Source organism: Mustela nigripes, chromosome 5, assembly GCF_022355385.1.
Source record: "Mustela nigripes isolate SB6536 chromosome 5, MUSNIG.SB6536, whole genome shotgun sequence".
Classification (NCBI taxonomy): Eukaryota; Metazoa; Chordata; class Mammalia; order Carnivora; family Mustelidae; genus Mustela; species Mustela nigripes.
Genome location: NC_081561.1, coordinates 107,288,741 through 107,312,964, shown reverse-complemented (window position 1 = coordinate 107,312,964; position 24,224 = coordinate 107,288,741). Strand labels below are relative to the sequence as shown.

The 24,224-nt window shown below is 34.7% G+C and overlaps 1 protein-coding gene across 3 annotated transcripts in view; it reads right to left on the bottom strand.

The window, feature by feature from the left end:
* ZNF292 (zinc finger protein 292) overlaps positions 1 to 24,224 on the bottom strand; it is a 93,686-nt gene that overhangs the window by 15,059 nt on the left and 54,403 nt on the right. For all 3 annotated transcript variants that reach the window (XM_059401030.1, XM_059401029.1, XM_059401031.1), the window contains 3 exons: positions 10,134 to 10,336; positions 3,766 to 3,902; positions 1,422 to 1,563 (listed from right to left, as the gene is read on the bottom strand). In XM_059401030.1, the coding sequence (XP_059257013.1) occupies positions 1,422 to 1,563; positions 3,766 to 3,902; positions 10,134 to 10,336 (482 nt within the window). The remainder of the gene's footprint in view (positions 1 to 1,421; positions 1,564 to 3,765; positions 3,903 to 10,133; positions 10,337 to 24,224) is intronic.

Genomic DNA, 24,224 nt, shown 5'->3' with positions numbered 1-24,224 from the left:
TAAATATATGTATTTTATGTAATTTTCCATAATTGCATTACTTAAACTTACGCAAATAATTTTTCTCTACTGAGATTCATTCATGTCACTGTTTCATATGCTTTATAGATTTTTTTATTTTGTGTGTGTGTGTGAGAGAGAGAGTGAGTGAGTGTCATGTGCGCACGCGCGCGCGCGCACACACACGCAGGCAGAGGGAGAAGTAGATGACCCTGGGATCATGCCCTGAGGTGAAGGCAGCTGCTTAACCAACTGAGCCACCCCGGCTCAGTATAAATGTATACTGATACATGTATAAATCCTGATGGTTACATTTTTGTCTTTAAATAGTCTATTTAATTCTACTGTTATTTTTCTCTGACAAAATTCCCTCATGACAAACTGTTTCATGTTCCATAATTCTTGATCATGAACTCATCTCAACCAGGACTTTACCTGAGAATCCAGCACTGAGTATGTCCCTTCAAAGAAGTTCTGCATTCTGCCAGATGTTACCAGCCCAGTACTCCACTCTTACCTTCTTAAACATTACTTACTTGGCATGAGGATTTCTGGACTATAAATATGGTAAATTTAGGCCACAAATCTGTGTGAGGGTAGACCTATGGTTACAACCTCTTAAGGGAAACATTTTTCTTTCTCTGACCCACAGCCCAGTAGAACATGCATAAGCTTCCCTACCATCTATCTGTACTAAAAAGCACCATTTTTCTGGTCTACTTTTTCAAAGAAATTACAGAACTTTGCAGGTGGGGTAGGGGGACAGATTGCTGAGTTCCAACTCCCCAACTGGGAGTTGGGGAGGGCCCATAAAGCTATCTCCCATCCCAATGTGCAAATTCCTTGGTTACTGCAAGTAGTAACCTATCCCAATACCCATCAGGCCAGGAGAGACCCAGCAGCAGCTTAAGCTTTCGGCTTCAGAAAGCTTTAAGTTCCTCTTCATTTTGGGCCTATGGATTCTCCCTAACATTCCTGCAACCTTAGGTGCTATATATCAAAAGAAATATTTATTTTATTTCACCAACTATGTTGGGGCACTTTGTAGAAGGATTTTTAGATAATGTAATCTGCCAAACTGCTAGCAAAGGGAGCTACCTTACATCTCTCTCTTTATACCTTCTTAAATTTCTATAAAGCCAGTTATCAAAATAGTGTAACACCTAGGAGCAAAAATTGTCAAACGATAAAATACCAGTATATGCATATTACTTTTCTTTAGGTCAAGAGCAAGCCCCTAGCTCTCATTTGTACTTTTAAGTTTTTCTGTTATCAAATGCCTATTATAAGACTAATTAAAGCAATGTTCAAAACTTTAAATGAAATAACAGAAGTCACTGGAAGAGGTGCCAAAATAATAGTTTTTATTAAAAGTAATTAATACATCTTAAATTGAGAAAAAATAGCTTGATCATTCTTACCTCCGAATTAATAACTTTAATCAGGAAGAAAATGTGATATACTGTCTTGGTTAACAGAGAAAGTTGCCGACATCTTTCTAGGTACACTTGAATAGATGGTTCTACTCTTTGCTGTAATTTACTCCAAAAGAGAGTGAGCTCCCTAAAAAAAAGTATAAAAAAATAAGTTGGAACAATAATGTAGTAATCATGGACTATATTGGTCCAGTCATTACATTTGAAATTAAAACTGGTTTTAGATTCCAAATTCTACATGTGGAAATTAAATTTAAATTAGATATAAAATATAAGGTATATTTCAAATTTTTTAGAGACTAAATAAAATCAGGATATCATTCTTTTAATGTTTTTCAATGTCAGAGAGAAATGATACCCGTACTAGTAAAGCACCTCTCATTTAAACACATTATACAAATGGTATCTGAGCCACATTGATCTATACAGATCAATGGCGTATTTTTAAAAGCATTTAATTTTATCTTCTACCTGAAACTGAAAACTGACCAACTGGTCACGTAAATTTAAAAATTTGTTATTAAATATTAAAATTAATGACGACAAAGAACTCAAAAGAAACAACTAATTTCTCAAATTGGTGAAATAATAAACTTTGAAAAATGAACTTTGAAATTTATTTCAAATACAATTAGAATGTAGGTTTCACAGAAAATAATCCTACGAAACGATGAATTTTCCTCCCTTTTACCTATCGTCCTATTTCTCTTCTGTCCTCTGTGGTTAATTTGCACAAAAATCTTTTTCCTTTCCTCAACTTTCCTCACAAAGTAATCTCCTCAATACAGGCCTTTCCTAATATTATTTCCTCAGGAACACTGCCCTTTCACCACCCACTTGAATAACTTGATCATTTACTGGATTTTAACTTATATACAGAGGACTTCAAAATCTGTCTCTCCAGTATTGGCCACTTTCACCTCTCTAGTTCTTTTTAAGACTTCTCCAATTTGATCTCTTCTGAAACCTGAAACTTAATATATGAAAATGATTAACATTCTTTCCAGTTCACCATCTTTGTAATTAAATGCATCATTATCACGGACCCTATAAAAGCCTCTGCTTTCTATTATCCTAAAGACTGTTTGTGTCAACATTATTTCAACCCATCCTACATCCATAAAGAAGCCTTCTTAACTTCCCAGATTGACTGTTAACTGGCTTTCTAGTTCACTTTTCAAGCTCAACTCTGTCCTGCCACTTCCCCCCAATCGTCCTCACTGTTAAGACCCCAAAGCCTTCTCAAGTACTTGTATAATAGCATTTCTTAAACATAAATTCCCCCCTCACTTAAGAACTTTTAATAGATTGCCTTCGTTGTAATGAAATTCAGACTTTGATGAATTTTTCAAAGCAATGCAAGAGTTAATTAAGTCATACTAATATTTATATTACATGGAAAATCTACTTCTCCTCAGTTAAATGCATGCTTTTTATTATCCCTTCATAATCTTTCTTTCTACCTTTTGTATCAATCCTCTGTGTACTGCATATATGATTTTCTCTTCATAACAAAACTCAAAACTGCTCAGAAAACCTTTATAACTGTGAACTTTATTCTTGTTTAATTACACACTGATTTAGCTTGCCTGTCCCATATTCATGGGATTTGTATGTCATACATCATTTGGTAAAAATTCTTAAAGTCTGAATGTTGTAAACTGAATTTTGTGTTTCCAATATTACCAACTAACACTGAAGACTAATAATGCTATTCACTGGCCAGATAAATTGTCAGTTTTAGCTAACACATTAATTTAAGACAACTGATCTTAAGATCTTTTTTTGAGTCAGTTGAAGTCAACATCTTTATTAGTTGTACGTTATATGTAACAGGCTTCTGCACACTTGAAAATGTACCATATAAAGAAATATGCACTCAAGAAGTTAGTGAAGTAGAATGATAAATGAACTTTATTTCCACACATAAATTACTAAACTAGTTATGTAGTTGCAAGTGTGTAATATGTAGAGGAAAAATATACACAGAGACTACTTAGATATCTGAAAATATTGTGGCATTAGACAAAATGAACATTTCCTTCATCTTCTAACATCTAAAAATTTCCTGATCATTATTAATCATTATACAACCATTACTGGTATACTAAGGGGGTTGTGTGGTCCTTAACATAAAAAAGTTACAATATGAACTACTTCATGGTCAGTCTGAACGGCATGTAATAACTGAAAATAAGCTTTTATAAGCTTTTTGTTTTGATAAGATTTTAAAATATTAAAAAGTATGTTCTTAAGCTCTCTGAATTCTCATAACCTATCTTGTATTCTTATTTAACCAATTTTTCTTTACAAAATAAAATCAACTCACCAAGCACAGTACATATCTCCTTGTTGGAGCTGACGTGATAAAAACGCAGTACATAAGACAAGAGCACTTTTTTCATCACCCTCAGATTCTAAGTTACAAATCATTTCTAGTGCATCTTTGCAGTCAACTTCTGAAATCTAAAGAAAAAAGGATATAGAAAACATGCCATAAAATGGTTTTATTATTAGGATATATAAAAATATACTTTTGAATCATTAGATATTTATAGATCATTTTTTATCAGTAAAACCTCTAGTTTGTCATTACTCGGCTGCAGTAAAGAAATAATTTTTCTTCAAGTCGGAGAACCAATTATTTTAATAAACTTTACAAATACTTATTTATCTGAAATAACTAATGCTAATTATAAGTATCTTCTACCCATTAATCAGGACTACGATACTGAAAAAGAAAAGCTGTATTTTCCCCCCTTTATCTGGTAATTTAAAAACCATTAAAATCAGCAGAAAGACACAGAAAGGTATGCTGGATATACACTAATAAAGTGTCTATTCATCTGAGGGGGAAAAAGAATACTATGAAACATTTTTAGTTATACTACCTTTAAATTAAGCTCACCTCAGTGTTCTATAAATCTCCATTATTTTTCTTTTCATATAAATTCATTCCATCTCAAAGCCTGTCAACAGTCATGCATGCATAAGTATAACCTAGATGAAGGCAACTTCTTCATTTAATTACACATGTATTATCTATTACTTATTTTTTGAAAAATTAAAATTATCACATTACAATGATTTAATATGTAAACAGATCTCTATAAGCATTTCTGTAAGACAAGGATATAAGCAAACAGAATATAATCACAAATCACTGGTGTTCCACAATATAAAAAGATAAATGGAAAAAAAAAATGAAGACCAATATAGATGACTGGCACCCATATACCACAGAGATAACCATGCCCCTCCTCGCTGACCTTGTCTGTCCTGATCAACTTGTGAGTAAAGGAAAAGTGTGTGCGTGTGTGCGTGTGTGCATGTATGTAAAATGTAATGTGTTCGGGACTGAACAAATATCTAAATGAGGATACTCTTGAGACTGATCTTTGAGGAGGATAAAGGTTGCATGAGGATAGATTCTGAGGTTCCATTTTATACATTAAGTTGGGCTAGAAAACTCTAAAACAAGACAAGACCCAACTCTGAGTCTGTGTATTTAAGAACAATGACTTCTTACAGGAATGATGAAGTTAGTGGCCGAGTTAAAACTGAAACCTATGTTTTGGAATTCCCCGATGCAGTGCTCTTTCCATTATTCTTTCATCTCTTTCTAACAAATCTTTAAGTGACCCCACTTAAATAAAAAAAAGGGGGGGCTGATCAATATATAATCATACAATGAATATTTTCAAATATTCTACATTATTAAGTGCATTATCAGACATATTTTATTATTTAATCATAAATTTCCTACTAGGTAGGAAAAATGTGGCATTCAAAGAAATTATGTTAATTTGCCCAAACTGCAACAGTTAATTAAGCAGTAGATCTATAAATCAAATTTTGTCTAACTGGCATTAAACACTCAAGCTCTTTCTATTTCATCACATTATCTTTTATTGCAAGCTGTGTTAACTTTGAACAATTACCTTGTTATAGACATGCGGACAAATGTTAGAAGTCACCCCGTAAGTTTTATTTTTTCATGTTAATAATAACATGAAATAATAATAATAATAACACTATTTATTAGTGCCAGCTTCTTCAGAAATAGCACTGCTAACCAGCACAATAGCTTGCCTGGTAACTTTCTAGTTACTAGTAACTTTCTACTAACTCTAGTAACTAGTTTCTAGTAACTTTCTACTAACTTTCTAGAAATAAGGTTCAGAGAGGTTAATTTACTTGCTCAAAATCACATGCTTACTTAATTAGTGGCAGTCAAGATTTTAACCCAGGTACAGCTTCAAAGTCTGCTCTTTCCAGAACTCTCCATGCATAAGCATTGAAGCCTTTTATTGCTAAATATTGACCCTTTACACGTTCTGCTTTAATAAAAAATCTTATATCCTGACAGAATGATTTGTTTTGAATCTGATCTTTTGTTGTTTTTGTTGTAAAACCTAAGCTAATCTTGTTGAATGCTCATATGATGCAAAATGTGTATATATATATATATATATATATATATGGAAATTTATTTCCCCAATGACACCTACATTAGCTTGCACTTAGTAATTAGAAACATATATATGTATTTGTATTAAAATAGCCTCAGCATGTTTATTTCACATATATACAACATATCAAACTGAAACATTTGCCATATTCAGTAATACAGAAAACCACACTTTTTAAAGGTATGCTAGGAAAACAATTTTTAGTGTGTACTTCCATAGCTTTCATTTCCCTGATTTGCCACTAGATGGTCCTCTTGAAAAAAACAGGACACAAAAGAGAATGACAGGGAAAACCGAAACCATATTTAAACCAATGGATGGCTGAATTCAAACCATGAAAGTACAAGTCAAATATAGCTATCAATGAACAAGAATTATTTTTTTAATCCAAGGCAGCACACAGTAGGAATTACCATTATAGATGGTAATAGATATCTTTTAGTATAGATATCTTTTCTCTATTGCTTTGAAAAATGAGCAAAAATTTAAACACCAGTAAATTTAGAACTGTGAATAAATTTTCAAAGTCAGAATGATCTGTTTGTTAAAGACATATTATGCTAACTCCCTCTGTAAAACAAAAATAATTTTAAGAATGTGAATAATGGCTTTTATGTTTTAATATGGCTCTTTATGCCAGGTATTCAAAAAGCACAGAACACTTCAACAGTATTCTATATACAATTACCAAGTGTACTTTTAAAATGTATTGGCTTTCATCACATTTTAAGAAGTCTTGCTTACATAAAATTGCTTTCCAATTAAAAAAGAATTTAGAAGGTGCCTGTGTGGCTCAATTAGTTGAGCATAGGACTTTTCGTTTCAACTCTTGATTTCAACTCTAGTCATAGATCTCATGGTTCCTGGGACAGAGCCCTTGGCCCTCCACCTCCTACCTCCACCTCCCTGCTAGGGAAGGAGTGTGCTTGAAAGATTCTTTCCTCCTGCCCCTCCCCCCACTGGCCCTCTCTCTAAAATAAATACATCTTAAAAAAATAATAATAATAACTTAAATGGTAACCCTATCATACTGAAAAAACATAAAATCAAATCATGAGCTACTATTTTTTAACTCTCGGGCAAGCAAAAATTTAAAAGACAAATAATTTCCAGTGTTAGTAAAGAGGAAACTTCATATACTGTTTATGGGAGCCTAAACTGGCATAATCTTTTTTGGATGGTAGCATGCTCTATAAATTAATTTAAAACATGTAGACTCCTTAATCCAGCAACTGTTTCCAGAAATTTGCCCTACCAGTGAACCACTGACAAGAACGAAAGGATGTATACAATAAGGAAACCACTTAAATGTCATCTAGTCTGACCAAAGATATCACAAATCCATACTATGGAATTATGCAGTCATGAAGAAAGAATGAGGTTGATTTATGTGGAATGATATGAAAGGACATCCATAGTAAGTGGGGGAAAGTGAACAGCAGGCAGGGTGTGCATATGTATGTTTGGAGCATATAAAAATATATGCATGTGCATAGAAAAGGATCAGGTTATTTATCAAATTTCAAACTGAATGATTACTTGGGGAAGTATTAAATGGAGAAGGGATGGTTAGAGAGAAAGAGGATTTATTTTTTAAATTCTGTGTTTATTTTAAGGACAAAACCAAGAGCTATACTGGCTCTAAACAATTCTAAAATACTAAAATACTGCTCACTTTGTTTTATACCTACACCAAGAATACGGGCCAAGGTTTTCCTTTGAGAGAATCCAGATAGGCACTCATCTCTCTTAGTACCATTCCTCAGCCATCTACCAGTGCTAGCTGCTATTTCTATTACAATGAAAGGATCCTGAAAATCCTAGTCAATTCCTTGCTTACTGGCTTCCCTGAACAAGGATTTCCTCAAAAGGACCACAGAATTCAGGCCATGGTTGACTCTCTCCAATATCTCTTCCTACCACACACTAATGAAAAAACTCATATGCTTTTAAGAACCAGACTTAAAGAAGTCAAAGTAAAAAACTCATATGCTTTTAAGAACCAGACAGGTAAAAGCAAATGAATGGGAGAGAGAGAGCATACCTCTTATGAAGGGGGCAATATCTTTGGGCAATTGTTCCAAAGTGACTACCTTCCCTTGGGGCAAATACAGGCCTTGGTGACAGCCAATCTTAACCCACTTCACATGGAACAATGAAGAGAAAATTTCTACTATTTGTAATAGGAACATAAAAGAGTAACCAAACAATCTCTAAGCAAAAGAGGACTTTTAACAAGGAATGTGTCGACTTACACATATCCTGTCCTGTTCTGCACTTTCAAGATCTAGTGGTGTTTCTGGAGTAGGGTACAGAAACTTTTGGTGAACTCTGCTTAGAAACAAGGAATGCCTTAATTCTACCTGCTTAATGTAAGAAGAAAAAAAAATCATTTTATATGATATCAGAGATACCTGAGGCCCTCACAGAGAATTTTCCTGAGGATCTCCCAAATCAAGCTAGGCTGCTGCTACTCCAATCTGAAAAATTAAACCAAAAGGGAACTTAAAGTTCAGTTCTACAAAATCTTTTGACTATTCCAGAGTTAGAAATACAGATTTTTTCCTGCAGATTATAAATTCGTAGTCTTCAACTTCAAGCAGGGACTTTAGAACTAACCTAACAACCCTACATTTAGATAGTTTCCTATTAGAAGTTAAGTTTCTTTAGGCCAAGACTTATGCCTTAACTTACATTTAACCCCCAGGGCTTAGACATCACACATCATTCACTTAATAAAAATCTGATGAAGGAAGAATAGATAGATGGATAGACTGACATAAGGGCAAGGAATGAACTGATAATTAAAGCTTTATTAAGAAGCTGAAAAGTATCTAAGATATAGCAACACAATAATTTAAGAATTTTAGAAAAAATCCTAAAATTCAAAAGCTATCTCAAGAAACTCTGTCTGCCAATTAACTGTCTACATAGCTATTCTGAACTAATAAGAAAACTTCAATCTTCTATATGTCCAAACTAATGATACAATTTCCTAGGCTACAACCCTTAGCTCTACTCTGTCTAATCTAGGAATTGCCAGACATCACTCTTCTTAGTACCCTCATTATCCTCACCATCCACAATAACCTTACTTCTAATCTTGGTCCAAGCCTACCATTTTCCTCTTCATTTTCTAAAACAACAACAACAACAACAAAAAACCCACAAAATTATCACTACCTAAACCAGCTCTAACCTCATGTAGGCATTCAGCTTTTTGTCTGACACTATCCTTCTTCCAGACTGATTACAGTATCTGTCTACACAGCTGATTATACAAGCTCTCTTGTCTTGGTTTGTATCTCAATTCTTCCTGTTACACATCTTTAAGTGTGTCCTTTAGTCATTTTCTTCTCTTTATTGCTCTGAGGTTGAAGGATACTTGTATTAGAGATATAAGACACTTGTTTGCATTAAATGCAAAGTCAACACCATTAAACATTATAGTTTTTTTTTAATCTAAATTATTTAAATGCATATTGCCTTTATCTTATTTAGCAACTTTTAATTTTCCTACCCTGTCTCCAATTTCATTTTGGAATTATGAGTTCTCCAAAATCCAAATTCCCATTTGGACCACGATTCTATCTCAGAATTCTATAGTACAAAACAAATGCATGAATACTATGCTTTATGCCAAACTAGAAGTACAAAAAAAAAAAAAAGCGTATGTCTCACAGAAAATAAAACTTTACATTAAATATGCAAATAAAAATTTGATCTTAATATATATAGATACAGATCTATACATACGTGTGTGTGTGTGTGTGTGTGTGTGTGTGTACACTTCTCCCTAGGAATACATTATGCATGTGTGTGTGCATATGCATGTGTATAAAACAGAGAACATATTTTTAGGAGGAAGTCATATAAATTCTATAGTTACTTAAATTAGCCAGTTAGATCTACAAGTATCCTGAAGTCAGGTAAAACTAAAGTTAAGGTCCAACTGCTGACAAATAAAAACATCCTACTCAATTATTAAGCCACCTCCACCATCCCAGAATTTAACCTCAGCAGTAAAGATTCAATTCAAAAAAAAGCTAGATGAAATCAGTTTACATATAACTCTGAAAGCTGCTTAGAATCACTACCCCAGAGCATACTAAAATTTAAGATTGACAACAGTCCTTCACTATCTAAGAGAAGTCAAAGATATTCTAATTGAAAATTAACTTCTTCATTTTTAAAAATAATTACTAACAAAAGAAAACATACTCACCTCTTCGATTAACTTTTCATTTGGTGATGATGTACAAAGACAAACAAGGTAAGTTTGCTTAAAACTACCTTTTGTACCAATCTCTGGATGATCAGAACACAGCTTTGCTAGAGCAGTTGCTTGACTTAACTGATTGGTTTTGATTAGATGTTTAATTCTCATATCCAACAAGATGGGGCCCTCAAAAGCTAAAAATTCATTCACTTTAAAAAACAAGACATAATAGATTATTAACATTTGGCAATAATTCATTTGCAATACAAATACTCGGAATATCTTTTTTAAAGCACAGGAACTAATTTTTATTTTTTTTTTTTGCTTTGCAATTCTCTGTAACTGTCATACTACTATGAAATACCTGACTTTATAAGCAAAAGAAAATTTTATTGCTAACTTTTAAAAGTTGCATTAAATATTTTTACCCCTGAGAGTACCATTTAGAATGAGGTTAATTAACTTCTTTATGGTAAAAGTAATTTGCACTAAATTCTAATAGCCCATGCTATTAAAATTACACTAAATTCTTTTCCCCACAGCATTTATTCTTGAATATCAGAAGTTTGCATTCCTGGAGATCTGCAGTGTTGGGGCATTGCACACTTATATTGGTAACCACTGGATATTCTAGACAAGATTCAACTAAAATTGTGTTCAATACTGATGATGTATTTTTTATTTTACAGTGGTGAAGTCTAATAGATATTTTAGAACAAATTAAATATCTACAGAAAAATAAATAAGGGGGGAGGGCTACTGAAATTTCTGTAGATTTGTAATTTTTAAAACATCGACCAGTAAACCTCAACATTTGCTTAAGAACCACTTACATATAATACATTTCTATTCTGAATTTCCTACTGCTTGTTTGATCAACTACAAATAAAATTTTTTATTTTTTGTGTTTGTGAGTGAGACTTTAAATTTTAACAAGTGCAAATTTAAACTCTTCCCTGTTTTCTTTACCAGAATAAGAAAATCATATTTAAAAATTTACTTGGTGATAGCTAGCCTGAAACCTTTGGAAGGTTTTTAGTAATAAAATTTTAAATACTCTAAATAAAACACACAATTTCTCTACTTATGAACAGACTGGAAGATACATCTAGTAAGTAATTTGTAGGTTAAAAGATGGAGAGTAAGAGATGTTCTTCCTTCTTTAAATATCCTTTGCTACCTGCTCGTACTTTTATTTTTTAGATTTAACAGCACTGTATTCCACTGTGAAAAGATTGTTCTATGTAACAGTATAATCATGGCTCCTCAGTATTAAAACCATGAACGTATAAGTATTTTAACACAGGATCTCAAATTCTATCCTTTTCTTTAAGTCTAGACCTTTGTACCTGCCAGACTTTATTCTACTCTCTGCCACATTAAATCAAAAAGTATGAAGACTGAACACAGATAAATAAAACTAAATGTATAACTCTCTCGTGCCTCTGACAGTAATGTCTTACATATACAGGTTATTAACTTTTCTTTTTTTAGTATCACATGACTCCCCTTGCACAATTATATCACAAGTATCATTTCACCCTTCAGTTCACTGTCAAATCAAAACCAAGAAAGATTGTAAATGAAAATTTGAGAAAAAAAGAAGTTAAAGTTTTGGCCATAAATAAGTCATAGACTTAAAAAGCAACTTTACTTTCCTAATACAATAATTCTCTCAAAGGGAAAAACCCAGCAATAAAAAGTCTGAGAATTACTTAAAATACTCCCACTAGAATTCATAATCAACAAATTCTGAGGACTGTGGCAAAGAAATGATTTAAAGGTGGCAAGTATTTAATAAAACTGATGACACTGAATAGAATCTCAAATAGTCCCTAAAAATCTCAAATAGCAACATATAAATTAGAATGACAGATTGTGCAAAATAATTTCTGTGCTAATATACAGGAGAATATATGCTAACATAAAATTCAAAAACACAGACTTTTATTTTTCTACTGATGGGAAACCACTGCTACACTTAGGGGAAAACGGATTCATCCCAAAGAAATATAGAATCTTAGAGCAGAAGGGACTTTACAGATCATTTTGTCCAGCTCCATCATTTTTGGCAGATGAGTAAACTGAGGCTCAAAGAAAGTAAGTTAACTTCACAGGGTCATAAAGCCAGTTAATGACAGAACCAGGACTGGAATAATGGGTCTTCTGACTTCCAGCTTAATACAGTGGTGGGATGAGAAGAACATATTCATATTAAGTGTGTCTACTTCGGATTAGAATGGCACTTAAAGCAGTCAAGAGCTGTGAAGTAGCATTAACTGTTAAAGGAAACTAATCATGTATTCTGAAGCTCGGGATTCAAATGGATCAAAAGTAGATTACATACTAATACTCAGTTCAGAACCTGCTGAATGCTTACTCTCCCTGGCCTTTTTTTCATTTCGCCTTCACTGCTTTCCATTTCCCATTCCTTCTATCTTTCTCTACTTCTCTCCAATCCAGGACATGCTTTTTCTTACAGTGTTATAATATCACATCAAAGACTAACTGTTTTCAGGCTTGCCAGACTTACGAAAAAAGTTTTATATTTATCCCTGAGTAGCTAGTCACATTATACCTCATTCCCTACTCTGCTTTTCCCACTCCCATCCCAGAAAAATAAAAATATCCTGAATTTTACTTGTGTGCAGACTTTTAATCTATTTTCTCTATTTATGGACTTGAACAGAAACACAGGTTTTACCACATTAGAGTCTATCAAGAGAGCTGGATGACATAAAATGACAATGTAAATCAGTAATTTAGCCAGTTCAATTTAATTTAGCCAGTTCAATTAAGAAAGAATGGCTTCTTCTCATAGAATGCCACTTACATAGTATTAAAAAAAGTACTAGTTTCTACATTAAAGATAATTAGCTTTAAACATATTACAGTATCTAAATTCAATTTTTGTGACCGATCATTACACAAATATTCAATGAACATGTCCTATGCACCAAAGCTTAGACTAACTAGGTCCTGGACTTCTACAAAGTGGAGTCAATTTATTTACTGTGCATGTATTTCCATGGCCAGATTTGCACACAAGCTCCTCTGCAGCATCTCTGAACTAGCTATTTAGCAAGCATCTCAAACTCTGCATACAGACATCTCCATACCACAGTATCTATTATCTCAATTCACTTAGTCATGTTCAAGCCAAGAACCTAACAGTGGCCTTAAAAATGCTCTCTTGTGGGGCGCCTGGGTGGCTCAGTGGGTTAAAGCCTCTGCCTTCGGCTCAGTTCATGATCCCAGGGTCCTGGGATCAAGCCGCATGTCGGGCTCTCTGTTGTGCAGGGAGCTTGCTTCCTGCCATCTCTCTCTCTGCCTGCCTCTCTGCCTACTTGTGATTTCTCCCTCTGTGTCAAATAAATAAATAAATAAAAATCATTAAAAAAAAAAAAAAGCTCTCTTGTGCCTTCTTCTCACCCACATATCTAATCTAATGCCTAAATACTCCATCCCATTCACTTTTCTCCATCTTTACTCCTGCCATTCATCCATTCCTCCCAGCCTGTCATTTATCCATCAGACCACTTTGTACCACTCTGCTAGTTTTCTGCATCCACTCTTACAACATCACATCTTCTCTCAGGTTAAAATGCTCCAATATTTTCCCTTTGATTTCAAAGAGTAGATTCTGAACTTTTCACCATGGCCTACCTTAATTCGTATCAACTACTCCTTTTTAAAAAATAGTTTGTATTTTCTATTAAAAACAATTTAGCATTTGGGCAAGGAAAAAAAAAGGCATCCAAATTGGAAAGGAAGAAGTAAAATAATCTGACTACAGATGACATAATCTTTTATGTAAGAAACCCTAAGAATTCAACAAAACAAGCAAACAATTAGAAAGACTTTAGCCAAGTTATAGGATTGAAAAATTAAAATACAAAAATAAGTAGCATTTTTATATACTAACAATGAACAACCTAAAAAGGAAATTAAGAAAACAATTCCATTTGTAGTATCAACAAAAAATAAAATACTTAGGAATAAACCTAAAGAAGAAAGTGAAAGACTTATACCCTGAAATCTACAAAACATGGCTGAAAGAAATTAAAGATGCAAGTAGAAAGATCCCCAGGTTTGTGGATTCAAAGATTTTTTTATTTGTTTATCTGACAGACAGAGATCATAAGTAAGCAGAGCGAGAGGGGGAAGCAGGCTCCCTGCTGAGCAAAGAGCCCGATGTGGGCCTCAATCCCAAGACCCTGAGATCATGACCTGAGCCGAAGGCAGAGGCTTAACCCACTGAGCCACCCAGGCACCCCCATGTTTGTGGATTCAAAGACTTAATATTGTTAAGATGTCCAGCTACCAAAACTTTCTAGATTTCAATACAATTCCTCTTAAATCGCAATAATTTTTTGCAGAGAAGAAAAATTCATCCTAAAATTCGTATGAAATCTCAAGGGACTCCCAAAAGCCAAAACAATTTTGAAAAAGAACAAAGTTTGAAGTGTCACACCTCTCTCACTTCAAAATAATTCATAAAGCTACAGTAATCTAAACAGTGTGGTACTACCATAACGACAGACATATAGGCATAAAGGCAATGCAACTGAGCAAAAAGGCCAAAAACAAACCTTCACAGACATGGCCAAATGATCTTTAACCGGAGTGCCAAGATCACTCAGTGAGAAATGGACAGTCTCTTCAACAAACAGTGCTGGGAAAACTCATGTAAACTCATGTCCACATGCAAAAGAATGAAGCTGGACAATTACTATATAACTCAAAATGGATTAAAGATCCTAATGAAAGACCCAAAACTATAAAACCCCTAGAAGAAAACAAAGGGGATGATAAGCTTGAAGACACTGGGCTTGGCAAGGATTTACTGGATATGATACCAAGGTATAGACAACAAAAAGAAACAACTGCAACTACATCAAACCTAATTTTTTTAATGCATCAAAAGAAAGAATCAACAAAGTGAAAAGGCAACCTACATAATGGAAGAAAATATTTGCAAATCATGTATCTGATAAGGGGTTAATATCCAGAATATATATAGAATTCTTGCAACTCAACAATAAAAAAATCAAATAGTCCTATTACAAAGTGGGTAAAGGACTTAAAACAGACATTTAGCCCAACAAACATATGAAAATGTACCCAACTAATGATGAGACATGCAAATCAAAACTACAATGTGGTATCGCCTCATACCCATCAGAATAATTATTTAAAAACAAACCTACCTAGAAAATACTGCTGGTGAGGATATGGAGAGATTGGAACCTTTGTGCACTACTGAAGGGACTGTAAAATGGTACAGCTTCTATGGAAAACAATCTGGAAGCTCGTCAAAGTTAAAAACAGAACTACCTACCATATGATCCAGCTATTCCACTTCTGGGTATGTAGACAAAAGAACTGAAAGGAGGGTCTTCAAGTGATATGCATATGCACCCCCACGTTTATGCATATGCAGCCCCACGTTCATAGCAGTGCTATTCACAAGACCAAGAAGAGGAAGTAATCCCAATGTCCACCAACAGATGAATAAACAAAATGTGGTATATCCATGCAATGGACTATTATTCACTCTTAAAAAGGAAGAAATCCTGGGACATGCTACAACATGGATGATCCTTGAGAACTTCACGCTAAGTGAAATAAGCCAATAACAAAAGGTGAATATAATTCTACTTACAAAGATAACTAAAGTCACAGACACCAAAAGTAAAATGGTGGTTAACCAGGGACTGGGAGAAATGCAGTAGAGGGAGCTGATATTAAATTGTTACAGATTTTTAAAGAAATTATTGGGAAGCCTGGGTGGCTTAGTTAAGTGTCTGACATCAGGTCAGGCCATGATCTCAGGGTCCTGAGACTAAGCCCCAAGTCAGGCTCAATGCTCAGCAGGTCATCTACTGACCTCCCCCTACCCTTCCTACTACTAATGTGTAATCTCTCTTACTAAAAAAAAAGTTACAGAGTTTTAGTTTTGCAAGATGGAAAAGTTCTGAAGATATGTTTTACAACTATATGAATATACTTAACAATACTGACTACACAATTAAAAATGATGAAATACTACATTTTGTTGTATTTTTTTTACCACAGTAAAAAAATAAATCAATGTAGCACTGTCACAAGTATCCAAACTTAGAAATATAATAAAAACACAACACTTCAAGATGTACTTAAGTGGTTCTTAACCATGGCCGCACAATTATGTTGATCTTATAAAAAGCACTGAAGCCTGGGGCTCAAACCCAGAGACTTTGGTCTGAGGCAGGCCTCCAGCACTGAAATGCCTAAAAACTCTCTAGGGAATTTTTTTTTTTTAAAGATTTTATTTATTTATTTGACAGACAGAGATCACAAGTAGGCAGAGAGGCAGGCAGAGAGAGAGAGAGGAGGAAGCAGTCTCCCCGCCGAGCAGAGAGCCCGATGCGGGACTCGATCCCAGGACCCTGAGATCATGACCTGAGCCGAAGGCAGCAGCTTAACCCACTGAGCCACCCAGGCGCCCTCTAGAGAATTTAAGCACAAGACAGGACTGAGAGGCACTCCTCTAGGAATCTGTATTTCAGAGTCCAAATTACAAATTAGGGGTAGTCTTAATCTTTACCCTACCACTCACTCTTTCTTGAGGGAGTATATTTATAAGAAATATAATTTTTTACTTAAAAGACTTCAGTATTTCTTAAATCAAGATGTTTGCTTTTTCATTAAATCTGAAACTTTATGGTCATTACTTGATTATGGTAAAACTTTATGATTATAACTCATTTTTTAACATGGTTGCTATAAAACAGAATTTTTATAGACTAGAGGTGCTTGGGTGGTTCAGTTGGGTTAAGCAACTGTCTTCAGCTCAGGTCATGATTCTGGAGTCCCTGGATCTGCCTGCATTGGGCTCTCTGGTCAGTGGGTAGTCTGCTTCTGCCTCCCCTCCCAACCCCCCACTCCAACTCTCTTACTGTCTCTCAAAGAAATAAAATCTTTTTTTTAAAAAACTGAATTTTTAAAGACTAAAAAAAATTCCATGCCACAGATGAACCCAGTTAGTATGTAACACTAAAATTTTCATGTGAAATAAGATTTCATTATGAATTCTGAATTTAATTAAGTTGACATGTTTATCCATTAATGCTACTATAAAATACACTCATTAAAATAGAACGCTTAAAGATGTTTCAAGAAACCAATGAGTGTATTTTTTTTTTAAAAGATTTTTTCTTTATTTATCTGACAGAGATCACAAGTAGGCAGAGAGGCAGGCAGAGAGAGAGGAGGAAGTAGGCTCCCCGCAGAGCAGAAAGCCCAATGTGGGGCTCGATCCCAGGACCCTGGGACCATGACCCGAGCCGAAGGCAGAGGCTCAACCCACTGAGCCACCCAGGTGCCCCACCGATGAGTGTATTTTAAAAACATTTTTAGTAAAAATGAAAATCTGGGGGTCACTACATTTATATTTAATTATATAAGAAGAATATAATTAATATTAAATACAAGTATGTCATCAATCAAAAATGGAAGTGAACACTTTTATAGGTTTTCTACAGTTAAATTCTATCAGCTTAATTCTATCCAGCCACTGATTCTCAAGGATCTAAGGGTCATACATAAGTAAATGGCAGTCTAGTTTAGAAGTGATTTTTAGAAATAAAATATAGAATGTTCCATTCAATTATTTTTTTATACCAAGACAAGGTCAATTAAGGGCACAGAAGACAGGAGGAGCTAAGGCCAAAAAAAAAAAAAAAAACAACCCAAAAAGGGAAAATCAAACAAGAAAGAAACAGAGAGAGAAAGAGAGAAAAGAAAAAAAAACTACACAAAACTAAAGAGAAACAAGTCAGGCCAACTGTATTTCTAAAAGTACTTAATATAGTCTTTAAGGTACTCTTTTTAGTGACTTTCTGTAAGAAATGTCCTAACACAAAGAAACTGTTAACAGATTTAAATCTAATTTTCAGGGTCACCTCTTCTGGCCTTCTCTGTATAGACATGTAAAGCTCTACATACACACATGAAAAATACACCAGAAGTATCAGAGTGAATGCAGCTCCATGTAATCAGATCTGACCTCATCCTATTTACCTGGGAAGTATAAGTTATCACCTGCTCTCTCCTCCCATCTTCCCACCCTTCAAAATAGTATATCTTACGCATGCTAACATCTGATAAACCAGGGAACAATTTTCCACCTTCAATTTTAAATGTAAAGTTTGTTACTGAAATAAAGACTTATTTTCTCACAAAATTCTTAAGGATTTTTAAGTACTGTGGTAAAGCTTAAGCTTTAGAAATTTCCTTTGAGGAAAAAAAAGAAATTTCCTTTGAAAAAGAAGGGGCTGGGGGGGGGGGGAGACTGCAGCTTAAGATTAAGAAAGGACTGGCAAGCTAACAAAAATGTGATTTGTGCAATTGCAAAATATCCCAATATAGAAGCATAAGGGACAGGTTTGAAGGATTTCAATGTGACTGTAATAGGGCACTCTCAAGAGTTTAGATTATAAAATGATGACATGTACAAAATGGAAAGCAGGCTTAGGACTAATGATGCAGTGTTACAGACCTGGTACTGGCCTATGCTGATACTAACCTATGCAAAATGTTATTAAGGCTAGAATCCAAAATGATCCGTAGCTTACCAAAAATGGTGAGAACAATCAAATTGGCAGAGGTGGGTGAATTCTGGAGAAAGACTATTTGGGTTTGACTAGTATTATTTATGATGACAGAGAAAAAGAATTCCCCTAATGGTGGTTCTGTTAATAAGCTTTGGATTTAAAAGGGCAGAACAATGGAACAAAGGAAAATAGATGGGAAAAAGTAATTTTCAAAATGGGGCTAAGCAATACATATAATCCTGAATAAATTTCAAAATTAATCATATTAAAAACATGGCCTGTGATTGTTCAGAAGATATGTGACTGTTAAGAGCCAAGACAGATTCACTAAACATAAACTAGGTTACACTTGTCACAAAAATTATCTCAATATGTACTGGAGACCCAAATGTTAAATGTTAAATTATAAAACTTCTTTTAGAGAAATCTATAGAACTCTAGATTTGATAATACCAAATACCAGTCACTTTACTTTTTTTTTGTATGGATTTTTTTTAGATTTTATTTATTTATTTGACAGAGAGCACAAGTAGGCAGAGCAGCAGGAAGAGGGAGAGAGAGAAGCTGGCTCTCCACTAAGCAAGGAGCCTGATGCGGGATTTGATCCCACGACACTGGGATCATAACCTGAGCTGAAGGCAGCCACTTAACCTACTGAGCCACCCAGGTGCCCTATATTAATTCATTTTAATTCCAGTATAGTTAACATAGTGGTAATGACGTGTTTTTTTTTTTTTTAAGATTTTATTTATTTATTTATTTATTTGTCAGAGAGGGAGAGAGGGAGGGAGAGAGAGCTCATGCGCACGCACATGTACAAGCAGGCAGAGTAGCAGGCAGAGGGAGAGAGAGAAGCAGGCTCCCCGCTGAGCAAGGAGCCTGATGTGGTACTCAATCCCAGGACCCTAGAATCATGACCTGAGCCAAAGGCAGCGGCTTAACCAACTAAGCCACGCAGGTGTCCCGTGGTAATAAATTTTTGGGTAAGACACCAAAAGCATGATCAATCCACAAATGGAAAAATTCGTGTAGTTGAACTTCATTAGAATTTTAAAATTTATGCTCTGTGAAAGACACTGTTAAGGAAAAGCATCAGTCACAGACTGAAAGAAGTTATTTGCAAAACTCCTATCTGATAAAGAACTCGTATCCAAAATATACTAAGAATTGTTATAACAATAGGAAAACAAACAAACTGATTAAAAATAAGGGAAAAAAACCTAAAGGGATGCTCATCAAAGATACACAGATGGCAAATATGCATATGAAAACATGCTCAGTACCTGATGTCATTACAGAAATACTAATTGAAACAGAAATGTAGTATTATTACAGTATTATTACAGACCTATTAGAATGGGTACAATTCCCAAAACGGGTAATCCCAATTACAAATGAGGGTCTAGAGCAACAGGAATTCTCATTCACTGCTGGTGAGAATACAGAATGGTATAGCCACTTTAGAAAACAGTTCAACAGTTTCTTACAAAGCAAGACATAGTCTTACTATATGAGCTAGCAATCTTTTTTTTTTTTTAAAAGAACAGAATCTTTATTTATTTTTTTTTTTTAGATTTTATTTACTTATTTATTTGAAGGAGAGAGACAGCAAGAGAGGGAACACAAGCAGGGGGAGTGGGACAGGGAGAAGCAGGCTCCTGCTGAGCAGGGAGCCTTATGTGAGGCTTGATCTCAGAACCCTGGGATCACGACCTGAGCCAAAGGCAGATGCTTAACAGGTGAGCCACCCAGGCGCCCCATGATCTAACAATCTTACCCCTAGTATCTACCCAATTCATGTGAAACTTATGTCTGCCCAAAAACTTTCATGCAAATGTTTACAGTAGCTTTATTCATAAACAGCAATGGTAGTAAACAAGATGTCTTTTAATAAGTAAATGAAGAAACTGGTACAGTCATACCACACATGATATGGTATACAATTCAGCAATGAAAAGGAATGAGCCATTAAGGTATTCAAGACATAGATGAATGCCAAGTAAAAGAAGCTAGACCAAAGGCTACAATTATATGACATTCTCAAGAAGCCAAAACTACAGAGATGGTAAACAAATCAGTAGTTATCGGGTGTTTAGAAGAGCATTCAGTGGGTGATTTTTTTTATGTATGGTAGTGAAACAATTCTGTATGATACTCTAATGGTAGATACACGTATATACTATGCATTTGTCAAAGCCTATAGAACTTTACAGCACAAACAAGAAATCTTAAGGTATGCAAATTTTAAAAAAATATTTAGGAGGTTGGGGAAGCCCAAGATGAAATGAATACAGGGGATAAAAAACCTAACTGTATTACAAATGTTATGACAGAACTTCACTGAAAGAGGTAGGAACTAAAGTGCCTGCCAAAGATATGAATTCAAAGATTCATATCTTTGAATGAGTGGAGTCTATAAGAAAAATGGCAAGAGAAATTGTACATAAGCATTATATTCTAATCAGTAAAGTTGTTTTCCACAAAGGTATGTGTTATCAATTCTGAAATCACTATACATGTACACTAATGCTGATAATTAAGTATATAGATAGCAAATGGTAAAAGGTCAGTCTGAAAATACTGTGTTAGTGCATGATTCCCATTATAGGACAGTCTGTTGAAGTGAGAGGTTACAGATAAGCAAAAAGACAAGACTAGAGTGATTCTTTTGGTATGGATTAGTGGAAGAAAGATATCAGTATGGACCCTCCTATTTAGTCTGATGTAAATACAGCTGGTTACATATGGAAATAGTTACAGATGTTCTACACACAGATTAGTACACCTACATATAATTTGCTTTGTCTGTTGAGAGGACCTAGAAGCAATGACACCCTAGAAACAATGTCACTTCAGTAGCAATAAACACATCCAGTTATCAGGTCTTGGTTTCTATTACTGTTCTCCAAGAAAAAAGAATAATGGCTCCTTGAAAAAACAGCTGATTCTAGGACTGGAACAGGAAATACGTAAAGTAAGTTGGAGCACCTTACAGTGCCAGAAAGCAAGAGAGTACTCAAATAAAAAATACAACCCATAATGACAGGGGTATATCAAAAGGATACAGAAATTAATAAATAAGAGGATTCCCAATGGCCAAAGCTGGGACAATCTGAGTAACGAAATAAAGTAATATTGGATTATGACCAAAGTATAAAATGAATATTCATTAGTCCATATAAACAAATGAATGGGGGAAAGATAAAGCTGTGTAAATTCCAATAATCTGTGTAGATACTGTCCTCCTCCAGGATGTAGAGCTTAAATTTCACCACTTAAGTGTGGGCTGCATGTAGTAACTTCCCTCCAAAGAGTATGGTATAAAAAGGGAGAAAAAGAATAACTTTCAAGTGGAGAAACCTGACAAACACACTACCTCAGCCAGGTGATCAAGGTTAATATCAACAATGAGAAGTCATGTGGACAATATGTACCCTTGATATGATGTGATAACAATGGCATTTTACCTCTGTGATCTTCCTCCCCAAATCCATAAGTCCAGTTCTAATCATGAGAGCAACATCAGACAACTCCCAATTAAGGGACATTCTACAAAATACCTGACCAGTATTCCTCAAAACTGTCAAGGTCATCAAAAACAAGGAAAGTCTGAAAAATTGTCACAGCCAAGAGGAGCCTAAGAAGACATGACGACTAAATGTAATGTGGTATCCTGGATGGGATCCTGGAACAGAAAAAGGACATTAGGTAAAAACTAAGGAACTCTGAATAAAGTATGGAAGTTAGTTAATAACAAAGTATAAATACTAGTCTATTAACTGTGACAAATGTATCATACAATACAAGATATGAAGAGTAAAAAAAATTAGTAGTGAGGTATAGGCGAACTCTTCACAATTTTTCTGTAATTCTAAAACTATTCTAAAATAAAAAGTTTAAAAAATTTATAAATTAGCTCATACTAACCTCAGTATTAAACATTATTGCTTAAAAGAACTCTAGCAAGAAAAAAAAAAGAACTCTAGCCAAATACTTGTTATGGTGTTAGGGTCTTTCATCAAATCCTTATATATACAAAAAAGTAAAATCATGGAGCAGACACAAGGAAAAACAGGCGTATTTTATCAAACAACCATAATCAGAGTATTGATTAAGGATTGAAGGCAAGAAGGAAGATTTCTGTTAAGTATCTGAGAGGCTATGTTTCTGGACATGACCATTTTATGGTTATTTTCAAGGACCTGGATGCCAAAAGAATATATGTTAACAAGAGGCAACTGGTAAGGGCAAGCACCTTGAATAACAAAATCAAGATTGAAAAGAATGCTGAAAAGTTGCACAGAATGAATCTAACACTGAAATTAAGCAGGGGGGAAAAAGCAATGCTTTGTGTGCCAAAGGAAAGTATAAAATTGTAGTTGGTAATTTAAGGGTACTGTTTATTTTTAAAATTTTTTGCGTGATTAGTAATTTCACGGACCTGTACGAATAATATGGCTACCCAAAAAATTTAATGTCATCTTAAGTCACACTAGAAGTATAAATTGTCAGAATGAAAAATCAGAGAACCAATGACCTCAAAGTCAGCCAGATCATATTCAGGGTACACATTAAGTTCTGAGAATTACGTATTAAAGAGATCCAAAAAATGCATTTTAAAAACCTTGCTATGGCATGAAAGGAAGGGCTTACACTTTGTTTGGCATGGCTCTAGGGGTAGTACTAGATCCAAAAGATGGAATTCTAAGAATGTAGTTTACACAATTTTTATAGTGAAGAAATCACAGGTTAAGAATAGACTGAACTACACAGCAAACCATCTCTCTAGCAAATAAACTAGTGTTTAAGAGAAGGCCAACTGGTGTGTCTGGGTGGCTCAGTCGTTAGGCATCTGCCTTCAGCTCAGGTCATGATCCCAGGGTTCTGAAACTGAGCCCCACATCGGGCTCCCAACTCAGAAGGAGCCTGCTTTTCCCTCTTTCACTGCCCCTGCTTTGTGTTCCCTGTCTTTTTGTCTGTCAAATAAATAAATAAAATCTTAAAAAAAAAAAAAAAAGAGAGAGAGAGAGAGAGAGGGCCCATTTATTTGTCAGTGATATTTAGAAGCAGTTAAAATTGGGTTAAAAAAAAAAAATTAGCATTCATTGTCTTTCCAATCCTGAGATTATGACCAAAGAAAGATAAAAGTAATACGTAAGCATAAAGTTCCTTAAGAAATTCAAAGGGCACCTACTTGAATTGTGTAAATTTAGTTATTAGAGTTACTTTATTCTAGGATGCTGAAACCTTAATAGTGAAACTAGCATTTCCACCCACCCTCAATCCCCCAAGTTGAAGAGCATTTCTTGGATTAGCTGGGTTTTAGTGAGTCCAAATTTAATCAATTTAAAAAAAAAAAAATTCTGGGACGACTGGGTGGCTCAGTAAGTTAAGCCGCTGCCTTCGGCTCAGGTCATGATCCCAGAGCCCTGGGATCAAGTCCCACATTGGGCTCCTTGCTCAGCAGGGAACCTGCTTCTCTCTCTGTCTCTAGATGCCA